The sequence below is a fragment of the Natrix helvetica genome, assembly GCF_964273705.1.
Source record: "Natrix helvetica genome assembly, chromosome: 6".
Lineage (NCBI taxonomy): Eukaryota > Metazoa > Chordata > Lepidosauria > Squamata > Natricidae > Natrix > Natrix helvetica.
Window position 1 is genome coordinate 67,580,507 of NC_138553.1, and position 12,408 is coordinate 67,592,914.

At 38.7% G+C, this 12,408-nt stretch overlaps 1 protein-coding gene across 1 annotated transcript in view; it reads right to left on the minus strand.

The window, feature by feature from the left end:
* Positions 1 to 12,292, minus strand: part of TRABD (TraB domain containing) — a 30,240-nt gene extending 17,948 nt beyond the window's left edge. Inside the window, exons 1-5 of the mRNA XM_081957220.1 lie at positions 12,090 to 12,292; positions 5,873 to 5,934; positions 4,248 to 4,326; positions 3,115 to 3,281; positions 2,287 to 2,427 (exon numbers count right to left, since the gene is read on the minus strand). Coding sequence (XP_081813346.1) covers positions 2,287 to 2,427; positions 3,115 to 3,281; positions 4,248 to 4,326; positions 5,873 to 5,896 — 411 coding nt within the window. The 5' untranslated portion in view covers positions 5,897 to 5,934; positions 12,090 to 12,292. The remainder of the gene's footprint in view (positions 1 to 2,286; positions 2,428 to 3,114; positions 3,282 to 4,247; positions 4,327 to 5,872; positions 5,935 to 12,089) is intronic.
* Between the last annotated feature and the right edge of the window lie 116 nt (positions 12,293 to 12,408).

Sequence of the window (12,408 nt, forward strand, 5' to 3'; positions counted from 1 at the left end):
TGAGGTACCTTGATTAAAAAGTCGTTGCCCTACAATGCACCATTTTACCCAGTTAAACGTTATGACAATGAGAATGTTAGTAATATATAGATAGCAGTACCCTAAATTGCATCTGGAAACACATTGGTAACCATTGCGGTTCAGGAAGCAATCGTTTTATAATGTGCCAAATATCCAACATCCTTGACTTCCTATGAAGCTTCTGAATGCTCTACATGGGCAACCCCATGTAGAGCACATTGCAGTAGTCAATACAAGAGCTAAAGAGACCGTGAGTGACTATGAACAAAGCCTCACAATCCAGGAAAATTTCAACTGGCACATCACTCTAATGTGTGTAAAAGCCCTCCTGTATATGATCCATAACATTCAGTGAAGAGGCCTGCAACCTTCACTGATTCAGACTAATGATAATTATATAGATAAAATCCAAAGGTTACTAAAAACTCTTTAGTCATCTGTTAGAAGAATCAAAAGGGAAGAAAATAGTTCTAAAATTATCTAACTCGTTCTAGCATAACAATGTTTGTTTCAACCTTCTTGTCAGGGAACAGTAAAAATAATTCCCTAAATAAATCAGCAATTCAATGGTCCAACACAGCATACAGCTTATTTTCATGGTACTTAAAACAAAAAGAGGTTTCTTCATTTTTTTAAATTGCCGATTTTCTACTTTAAAAACAATTGTGTAGCATTCAGCTCCATTGCTAATAAGGTTATGGCCTTAGTTGATTTCTGTTGCCCTCAGACCACGGGTTTACATTAAGACAGAATTTCTAGATGCCATTGGTACATGTTGCTATTATTCGTATGGTTAATCTTAAATTCGATTCACAATCTGGGACTGGTAAAAATTTAACAATTCAAGTTGTTGTGGTTGTTGTTATTAGCATATAGCATTGTTACAAGAACCAGCAGATTACAATGGAATTGTAGAGTAGTAGCTTGGCTTGCCAAGATACCAGCCCTGTTGTAGGACACATTTCTGCGCTTCCCAAGGAGCTCCACAGGAGGGCAAGCTGGCTTCACGCCAGAGAGAAAGACTAGTAGCCCCTCACTTTCAGGAGCTGCCTCACAAACGTGCACCGCAAATGGGAAGGTTCGGACCTGTCATCTGATTGCCTGCACAGAGCACACCAACTCATCTCTCCACTAAAGTGGTACCTATCTATCTACTTGCACAGAAAATGCTTTCAAACTGTTAGGTGGACAGACACTGAAGCAAGTGACAGGAGCTTACCCTGCCACACAGTGCTAGGGCTTGAAATGCCAGAGCTGAGACCACCTCCAGAGTCATTAAGTCAATGAGCCACCGGGCCTCCCATTGGTGCATGTTAGTATACATACACAAAGACTCAACAAAGTTCTACATTGTCAGTTTGTACGAACTAAAATATTCAGAGAACAGCACTGCAGACCATACTACCCTGTTTCCCAGAAAATAAGACCTCCCCAGATAATAAGCCCATTTGGGCTTTTGAGCGCATGCGCTAAAATAAGTCCTTCCCGAAAATAAGCCCGACCCGAAAATATTGCAACACAGCAGCAGCCATGAGGTGACCACGATCGCCGCCTCCTGCAGCTCAAAAATAATAAGAGCTCCCTGAAAATAAGACCAAGCGCTTATTTGGGGGGAGAGGGGGTCAAAAAAAATTTCAGGAAAACACGGTAACACTTCAAACAGCTTCCCCTTAAATCATTTCAGCAGCAGCATTTGCATCAATCCAGACATGAGGGAGGAAGAGACATCATTAAAATGAATGCGTTATTCTTGAACTGAATGGAAGAAAAGGCAAATATAATTCCATTAACAGTCTTGTGAAAGCGGAAAAATAGCTATTCTATTTGGAGCTGGCTTACTACCAAATTTCCTACAAACATTTCACTGTTATATATTTATCACTTTTTCTTTTAACCAGAGTTCTTTATTGACAAAAAAGAAAAAAGGATTATATTTTCTGTTTTCAAATGTATATTAGAAAATCATTCTGCTTTAGGTACATCGTTTTGTAGGCATTTGTTGTAACTTCTAAATGTCGCAATATTTGCGCTATGTAACAGGAAACAGAAACTATTTCTTTAGGGTGATTCACAGGTTACTGATCACCCATTCTCTGCCCATACTCAATAAGGAACAAATAGAAATGTTTAGAATATGAAGTCCAGTCTGACAAGGCTATTATCGAAAACCATGGGGTCGCAATGGGTTAGACATGACTTTGCAATTAAAAACAACAAATCTCATAGACCCAAGATAAGTGGACTTTATCACCGAGGAACACATACCTGCTTTATCGCTTGTTGAAGCTTCTCCAGGTTGATTTCTTTGGCTTCCTTTAGCAAAGTTCTTTCATCCATTTTTAACATAGAAACTCTATACTGGCACAGCTCGACCACAACCACATCAGGCTGAACCTCCTGTATTGTCTGCAAGAGATGGATTCAGGCTCAAACCTACAGACAAAATTAAAAAGAACCAACCTGCAACCTTCTATACTAGAGTGCCGAATAGCCTCATTAGAGACCTCTTTAAAAACGCAATTAAAGTATAACAAACGTTTATGTTCTGTTTTGAAAACTTTACAAGTTTAAATAGCTAACTGTAACTACATTATTAAAATGACTTAAATTATAGAACATTTTTTAAATACTAGTTTTTCTAGAATTCTTATAAAAGTCAACAAAAGAGGTACAAGACAACCCTTCTTTTTATGTAAAGAGGGGAATTCTATTTTTTTTTTCACATCAGGATTTTTGTCCTAAAAAGGTTTTCATACACTCCATTCTTCCTTTGGCAACTTTAAGACTTGTGGACTTCAACTGGCTGGGGAATTCTGGGAGTTGAAGTCCACAAGTCTTAAAGTTGCCAAGTTTGGAAACCCCTGCTTTAAAGCTTCAAAGTTGCACTAAAGCCACAAAGAGATCCTCAAGCTCTATATTCATAGATTATGTTTTTACGCTACAAAAAAGTTTTGACAGAAACTTGAAACAAAGGTACATTCTCTTCAACCATAAAGGATTTTCTTTTCCTGCATTTTACAAAAATATACAAGATTTTGCAGAAGACTATTTAAATCTATCGACCCCCCCCCCACTGCAAATATCAATAGTCACCTTTACTACATCTTTTTTGCTGCTATCGCTGAAGTGGGCCGTACCAACGACATAAACTTTGGAGCCCTCTTCAGTTGCAAATTCCGTCACGGTGCTTGGAAGGCTGGGCTTCTTTTGTCTCTTCTTCATCTTCATCTCCAGAAGTATCTTTAAGGCATCTGCATCAGCTTTGTGTATGAAAACAGTGACATTCATTCCAAATATTCATTGGCTACCCTTCGAAATCCTACTGTCTAGGCAATGGAAGTGACTAGATTAGACTTAATTCTACTAGACTATTTTTACTAGATTAACCTCCATTTTGGGTGGTGAGCTGGGGAGACAAAAACAGGAAGGCTTCAAAATGTATACCTAAAACCATGCCATTCACTCTTTTTGCGCACCATTTTGAATCTATTTGCAAAAGCTTTAGCATCCTCTCCTGTTCCTTCAATGCCATAAAAAAAGCTGTGTTAAGGGATTCCAGCTGATTCTCTGAAGGCATAATAAACAGTTCAAAGATGTAATACAGTTCTATACAATCCAATTTTGTTGCATGTCAACAATAAAAAAAAAGTTGTACCAAAGACACATTTGTCATTCTCTATTCCAAATCACTAAATTGGAGAGAGGGGTGGCATTTGGGGGTTCGTTGAACTGGGCAAAATCCTAGCTAGAGGATCGCCCGACCCCATGCAAACTCTCAGGTTAATCCAAACTAGAAGTTTTTCAGAGGTGGGTTGCTGTCAGTTCGGCCTGGATTGCCTGAACCAGTAGTAGTGGCGGCGGGAGGCTCTGTCCACCCGCACGCACGCACGCGAGCGGGACCATGCTCAAACTGGTAGTAAAAAAATTGCCAACGCATCTTTGAAATGTTTCTATCACAGAGGTGGCAAACTCACGTCATCACGGCAGAGTCACGTGACGTATCGGGACATTTTCTCCTCTCACTAAATCGGGCATGGGTGTGGCAGCGCATCCGGCCTACAGGCCGCAAGTTTGACAACCCATTTCTAACACATCAAGCTCTGACTCTTTAGGCTACAGCAGTTGTAAACAAGACTTAACTTTCTCTGAGAAGCCCTAACTCTAATCAAAACGGCTTTGAAAGAAAAAGATTGAAGCAAACTGGCTTTCCAACAGTATAAACATACAAATATTTGATGCAATGTCTGAAGCATCTTCTGGCCCGTCGCCTTCTGCCTCAGGTAAGGGTTCTGGTTCAGCAGCAGTCTGAAAATTTTTAAAAAAATATTGTTTACATTCCAGTTTACACCGTTCAAATTCATTCACTGTTGGTATTGGTTGTAGGTTAAGAAACACGTCAACTTACAACTTCAATTATTTTACTGCTTGGAAACAGGCTGTCATTGAAAAACACAGGAAATTCCAAGTGTACAGTATATGGATAGTTTACAACAAACTTACAAGTTACAATGAACTGACCTAGAATTATCGTTGTGGGATTAAGGGATCACCACGTGGTTGCGCCTGATTTGACAAGCCTTTTTTCTCATGGTTGCTAAATGAACGCAGTGGTTGTTAGGCGAACCCATTGTGTACAGTGGGTATTTTTTTTGCCAAAAACCAGAAGCAAATGCTAATTTCTGGCAAAACAAAATGCCATAAATCGTGGCCAACAGGACTCTGCCAACAGCTATAAATATGGGCTGATTACCAAGTGCCATAAATGCGATCACTTGACTTTGGGGAAGGGCAGTCATTGGATCTTTGAAAATAAGTCATATACCATCCTGAGGTGGTTAACTGAAAATATGAGTCCTAAGTGACTAGTCCTAAATTGAGGACTATCTGTACAGTACCTACCTGAAAGCAGCAATACTGTAAAGTATTAATTAACAATTAGCCATAAATATACTGAGCAGAAGTGGTATTTAGCAGGTTCTGACCAGTTCTGGAGATTTTGAGTAGTTCAGAGAACTAGTAAAAACCATCCCTGACTGACCCCACCCCCATCTATTCTCTGCCTCCCGAGTCCCAGCTGATGGGAGGAAATGGGATTTTACAGTAACCTTCCCCCTGTCACGCCCACCAAGCCACGCCCACAGAACCAGTAGTAAAAAATTTTGAATTCCACCACTGGTACTGAGCATATGGCAATGGAGGCAGGTGAGTTTTTTTTCCCTTCCTTTTAGAGGTGAATGGCTTTAAATGGATGATTCTCAACCTTCCATGTAAATACATTTTGGGCTATTTGAAAAGATTCGTTGGATGGAAATCAAGCACACCCTGCCCTCTCCATTGGAAACAACAGGCAAGGATATAATCCTATTTCCTTAAGGCAAGTCAATGATAAATGATTAAGGGAGTTGTGTTAAAAAAAGTAAGATTTATACCCATCTTTTTTTTCAAATGAATGTTTCAAGGTTTAATAAAAACAAACCCAAAGTGGCAGTATATAATGCTACAGTGGAAGGAAGATCTATTGGGGATTTCACTGTCAGTGTGTGTATTTTGTTAATTTATAGTGCCCTACAGGGCAAGTGTACACAAGAGTGTAGCCTCTGATAGCCAATTTTCAAGGCCTAGTAGATGGATAACCTTATCTTTAGATCAGTCAATCTGTCTAACCTAGCCTTCTCCAATTTAGTGCCATTGACTCTGCCTGTTGGGAGCTATGAAAGTTTAAGTTCAACACATCTGGAGCTTATCAGGTTAGCTTCCATCTTCTGCTTGTACAATGCAAACAACTCCTAAATATATACCAGCAGAAGTATATTCTCCCACCTACATACCATATTGTAATTTGCAAATTTACCTCTTGCTGTTGATCCCCCTCCATCGCTGGAATGTTCCTTATTCTTCCCAATCAAATAAGACCTACGGAAGAGAAAAAAGAAGTTCTCAGGACACGGTATTGACAAAACTTTAAAAATCCAATCAAAAAGTACCAGCTCAAGCCACTAATCAGGGCTAATCATAAATGTCTGCTTAAACTCCGGTATCCTGACAAAGCTGAAATCCTTTGGCAGGCAGTTCTTTCAGCCAGCTCCCAGATGAGAGAGAGCCCAAATCCAAGCAGAAAGCAGAGAGGCAGCACATTAAGGTAAGGTGCGAGCTGCCTCAACCTTATAGGGGAAGCTCAGCACAGGCCTGTTTGGATTTCAGCAGCGAAGATTTTCGGCTCCTGAATAGAAAGGAGCATGGTAAGGAGCACAAGGTGATCAGAGGAGTGAGAGAAACCCTGGGAAACTCGGTAAAGGCTGCACATGAGTGTCTCTTTACTCTCCACTCAGAAATTCTGCCTGGATTTGGGCAAGGAGGATTCGTAGCTCCTGATAGAGACTCCCAGGATTTTCCTCCCCTCTTCCCAAAGGCTCCTTACCTGGGACTCTGTCCACATAATAATAATAATAATAATAATAATAATAATAATAATAATAATAATAATAATAATAATAATAATAATAATAATAATAATAATAATTTATTAGATTTCTAGACCGCCCCCTCTCCCCGGAGGGACTCGGGGCGGTGTACAGGAATAAATTTAAAAACATACAAACAATCATATACATAGCTAAAAATCAAATTAAACAACCCCTGTACGAATTTGTAAAAATTAAAAGCAGACCCTAAAACCAATCCTAAAAATTTAGAAATAAAACTGAGGTGGGAAAGGTGAATTAGGCCAAGCCGGCTAGCTGGAATAGGTGGGTTTTAAGTTTCTGACAGAAGGAGCGGATATCCGTAGTCATTCTGTCGGGGGGAAGGTCATTCCAGAGGGTCGGGCCCATCACAGAGAAGGCCCTTCCCCTGGGCGTCGCCCGCTGGCACAGCCTAGTGGACGGCACCCGGAGGAATCCCTCCCTGTGTGAGCGAATCGGTCGAAGGGATGTATGAGATCATTTAACAAGCATAACTTGGAGTGCTGGGTTTGCAGTCATTGAACAAAGCAGTAACGTGGGCATCTCGTTTAATCACTTTGTTCAATGCCCAAGATTCTGATCTCAATTGTGGTTGCAAAAAAGGGCCACCTATATTATCATTAGCATCGGGCGGGGGGGGGGGGTAGCATTCATGAATGGAAGAAAAAGAAAAAGAATGGATATGGACTATGATAGCAAATCCAGGAGGTCAACTCCCATTGTATTCAATACAATGCTACTTCCAGTTCTTTTGTTCTGGTGACTTAACATAGTGCATTGGGAGTTGAGGATAGTTAGCCTAGCAAACACTAAAGTTGTACACACTCCTTCTAGTAGGTTTTTTGGCATATGGGCCAAAAAGTTTGAATCTAATTGAATTACAAATAGCTGCAATGTAAAGTCATTACAATGGAGTTTAGAACATGGGGAAAAATGTATCCTCCAAGAATAATTGTACCTTAAAGATTGTGTATGGAAGTTGCATCAGGAAGAAACCTTTTCCAAGATTAAAATAAAGTATCAGATTTACCTCTATTACTAATTGCACACAACAAATGTAAACAATATCACGGCTAGCACATCAAATGCCCAAACTCATTTGTAAGATGGTGCTATAGAGTAGAAATTAACAATACAGAAGAAACAGACACAGCTCTTTTTCATTTGAGCTACACATTTAATTTTCTCATTTAATTACTGACTTAACATTTATACCCATGATTAAATCCAAAATGTTATTGAATGCCCCTTTGCTGAAAGACATAACATTATGAATAATACTATTTTTAGATCTGCTCTGTTCCAAATGTTAATTTCTAATGTCCCGGAACGTACAAAATAAATCTGTACAAAGAAACCCAATAATCCTTAAATTGTAAACAATAAATTGCAAACAATTATTTGCAAATGTGAGTTAAGTGTAACTAGGACCCTGCTAAGGAAGAAGCCTAAATTTTCACTACAGATTTGACTAATTTCAGCCTTCTGAATTTAACTTTGTTCATATTCTGGGTACACCCACACTTTTATTTATTTGGCCTTTATGGAACCAAAAAGTGGTATTTGATGGAAGAAGTTAAGTTATTAATTATGGCCTGCAAATCTGACACACTGAAGTATAATTTTAGCTAAACAATTCACATTTATACAGGTAAGTCCTCAACTTACAACCGCAACTGAGCCCAAAATTTCTGTTATTGAGACATTAGTTAAGTGAGTTTTGATCCATTTTACGATCTTGCTACAGTTAAGTGAATCATTGCCGTTGATAAGTTAATAATATAGTTGCTGTGAATCTGTCTTCCCCATTTTTATGCTTACCGAAAGGTTGCAAAAGGGGATCACATGACCTTAGGACACAATAACGGTCATAACTATGAGCCAGTTGCCAAGCATCTGAATTCTGATCACATGATCACAGGGATGCTATAAAGATTGCAAATTTGAAACATTGTCATAAATCACTTTTTCCAGTGCCGTAATTTTGCACAGTTACTAAATGAACTGTTCTAAGTAGAGGACTACCTGTACTGTGACCTTCAATTGCACTCCATTACAGCTATAGAGAATCAGTCAATATGTGGTGATCCACCACTGTCTTTCTAAGGCTGGGCATTTTTTGAAAGTAGCAATCTGCTGTTCTGTTTATTTGTAAATATATGCTAGTACCTAAACTATACATAGTCCCTAATAAACTATGTAATAAAATCAAACTTAACTCATGCCTCTTCAATAAAAAATAAAATTAAGCAATTTGTACATCCCATTGCTAAAAAGCAGAAAACTATTGCAAAATTCAGTTAAAATTGATCAATTTCCATGAATTCATCCTACCATTTGCATATTTGCCATTCATATACAATATGCTGTTTTTATTTTAACACCACAATTTCACAAGATGTGTCTATCTGCAAGTTTGGCTTTAGCACCATTTCTCTTTGCATAAAACATCCGTGCTACAGTTACCATATGTTTGCTCTTTATGAAATAGGACTCTTTCCAATTGTTAATTATCTCTCACTATTTCTTTGTCAGCAAATTTTCTTATTTGATACTGACATTTTCAACAATAAGCAGAATACTTCTCATTCATCTTTCTTAGTTATAATTTTAATGTCTGACCAAGTGTGTCACCCTTTTTTTGAATATATGAAAGAGAAAATCCAATTTCCCCTTCTCCAGAGAAATATCTGAATCTAAATTATTTTTATTTTATTCACATTTTTTGTTTTAAGACAAGCTATACAAATTTGTTATTATTACTTTTTCAGATTCTGTGCTAGTCCAGTACAGCTGATTAAAACTCACCTTTGGGACAGTCACAGTTGTTGTGGGGAAAAAGGAAGAATGTTGTGTTTTGACTGCTTTGAGCACGCCAAGAGGAAATACAAGTATTCACAAATGAATGGGTAAAAAAATGCTATCCCCACTGATAAAGGTGATAATAATTGGTATAACATATTTCTATAAAGATCTCACACTCCCAATCAATTTGAAATCAGTTTGGTACTTGAGATTCTACTTGGTCTCTTTTACCAACTACTGAAAGATGACTATTTGAAAACAAAGGTTTTCAAAACAAATGAAGTGAAATATTCTCCCAGATAATTATTTTTTTAAATAAACTTAGTAGCGTACTATTCTCAGAGGTGGAGACCCTTTGAGAACTGTATGCAACAAAATTACATTTTAATGTGTGCCGATTAGTGTACATTCAAAATGACAATAAAGTTAGCCTAAGCCTTTCTACAAAAATAATCACATTGCTTTGGAATTGATCGAGTTTAAATCAAATAAAACAGAAGCAGATCAACTACTGGTATTTTTGATCAATGAAAGCAATAATGGTATATTCTTTTGTTATTATAGGCTGCAAAATACTAACCTGCTTTGACTTTCTTTTATTTTAGTATATAGCCAAAGGATAAGATCTCAGTGCACTTTCCACATCATTGACAGGAACATTTCAGCTTTAAATCAGTGAGTAGTCATGAACCCAAAGTTCACTTCCAGGACTAAGAAATAATTGATGCTGGAATTTGTACCCTATCAAACTAGCTCATCTTCCAGGAGTTTATGCAACATCTGCTGTGTTTTCCAGTTAGACTACAATTCAACTTAAGTAACTTTTTACTTAAGGAAAGAATTGTTACTTCATAGAATACCGATGTAGTAAGCTCACCAGATGCACAAGAGGGAACTAAATACTTCATTTTCATAATGCATAGTTAGTCACAAGGGTCAATTCTGGTTCCTTAAATGCAAGGGGGGGTATATTTGATGTGTTAAAGTAATCTTCTCCAACTTGGTGTTGTTCAGGTATTTGGGATTACATGTCCCCTTAATGCCAAGATGACTACTGGTCAGACAGATGGGAATTGTAGTTCTCACAAATCTGGAGAACATAAGATTGGAGAAAGAACATTGCAATATACCCCAAACAATACACATGAATTTCCAAGAGGTGGTAAGAGACTAACAAAATAAGCACCCCTTTTCCCCAATTCTTAAGCCAAACACTTTGGTACCTCTTTTATAAATTTGGAACCTTTCCCAAAAGTTCATATACTACTATATACTTAAACAGACCAACCTGCAAACTACCTACTTCCAGGTAAATTTCCAGTGGTTACAGTTGACTCACATCCCTGCATTGAAGGGATAAATATGTTTTCCATCTTTTAGTAACTTCTACTGACAAGTCAAAAAAGACTGCAAGTGAGTATTACAATCACTTCACAATTATAGGACATATTTAGCAAGTACCTCTGTAAAATATTCTTCCCATAGCAACGTTTCCTAATTAGCTGAACACTTAAATGAGTTTCATGTATCAACCCTTTCCAAATATAGTAAATTACACGATGACTTATTAATGTTCAGTATTTTACACTGGACAATATACTGGAAACTGTACTATGAATCACTGCATATACATTTAGACACCAGAAGCAAAGGTTGCAATACATAAGCTTTGAGCACAACAAAAGAAAAGAAAATCTTAGAACTAGTTCACATAGAACTGCCTTCTAGTCCTGTATCTAATGTTTAAAGCTACTGTATCTTACTTTTAGTATAACATTCATGAAACAGAAAATGGGCATATAGTCTCCCCCCCCCCATATATACACACATACACACACACTATATACATACATATTAAAATGCCACATTAAAAATGATATAGTATTTATATATATCATGCCACTGCATCAATTACCCAAATAATTCCAAAACAAGCCCTGTTATTACAATGGAAAAAGTCATTTTAGTAAGGGGATGTGATCTTGTATTTTTTGGAACGTATTAGTAACAATATGATTTTAAATGCATATTGTTCCCTTAAAATCTGAACTTTGCTCCAATTCAATTTCTGGCATGATGGTGTCTTTCTTTATCAAAAGTGCTATTACTACAAGGCGAAAGGAATGACAACCCATCATTCTACCAATGTTTGCTGCCAACCTATCATCAGCGAGCAATCGAAACTGCTTTTCCAGTTTCTACAAAATAACACGGATTTCGGGAGAGCTAAGAATAGACAGGTAAGGTCCCCTTTTACCCTGTCGCACATTATAATATTGTCGTTTTCTATCTTTGGGAGAGGGGGGGGGGAAAGAAGAAGGAAAGTTTTATTTAATCAAAACTCCCCAGCGCCATATGCCACTGCCGGGGTTCCTTTGCATAACTTTCCAATTAGGCTGCCTCGTGGGAAAACCCCTGAAGAGGCTTTTTACCTAGATAAGTTGGGAGATGCTAGAAAGGAGGAGGGGGGGGGAGTTTAAAGGTACAACAAAGCAGACCTCCCGTCCCAAATAACACACAATAAAGCAAAAGCCAGCTTGTTCAGAAACTTCCACCACGATTTTTTTAAAATGTTAATTTCACACCTCTCCCCTCCCTTGGCATTTGGCCATTTTGGAGAAAGGAAAAGGGGGGTGGGCGGGTGGGTGTGCCTGAAAATTAAACCGACCCTGTCCCCTGTTGCCCAGCCAAAACCTTGCCAACGACGTGCCGTAGACACACACCAGGGGAGACTCGGCCAACTCCGTAGAGCTCCAAGCCAAAATTAAGCAGGAAATACTAACTACCTCGCCCCTTACTTACTTTCCAAGCTATGCCGCTCCCCGACAGGGAGAAACCTTGGGCGTTACGAACCACCAGCTGAAACTCAAAGCGGTTCCGGGACCAAACTTAAGAGAAGAAAAAAAAGTCCCCAAAGGGAAAAACGCGTCCTCCGGGGACTCGCGGCAGATTAGCCTGACAACACGTTGTATTAGTCATTCATATGGGAGGTGGAGAGGTGGGGGGGGGGGAGGGAGTGAGCCGCCGTGCATTCTGGTAGCTGTAGTTCAGCCTCGCTTCCTGCTCCTTTCCCCTGCGCGGCAAAGGGCGGAGATTAGAAACGCCGACTACAACTCCCGAG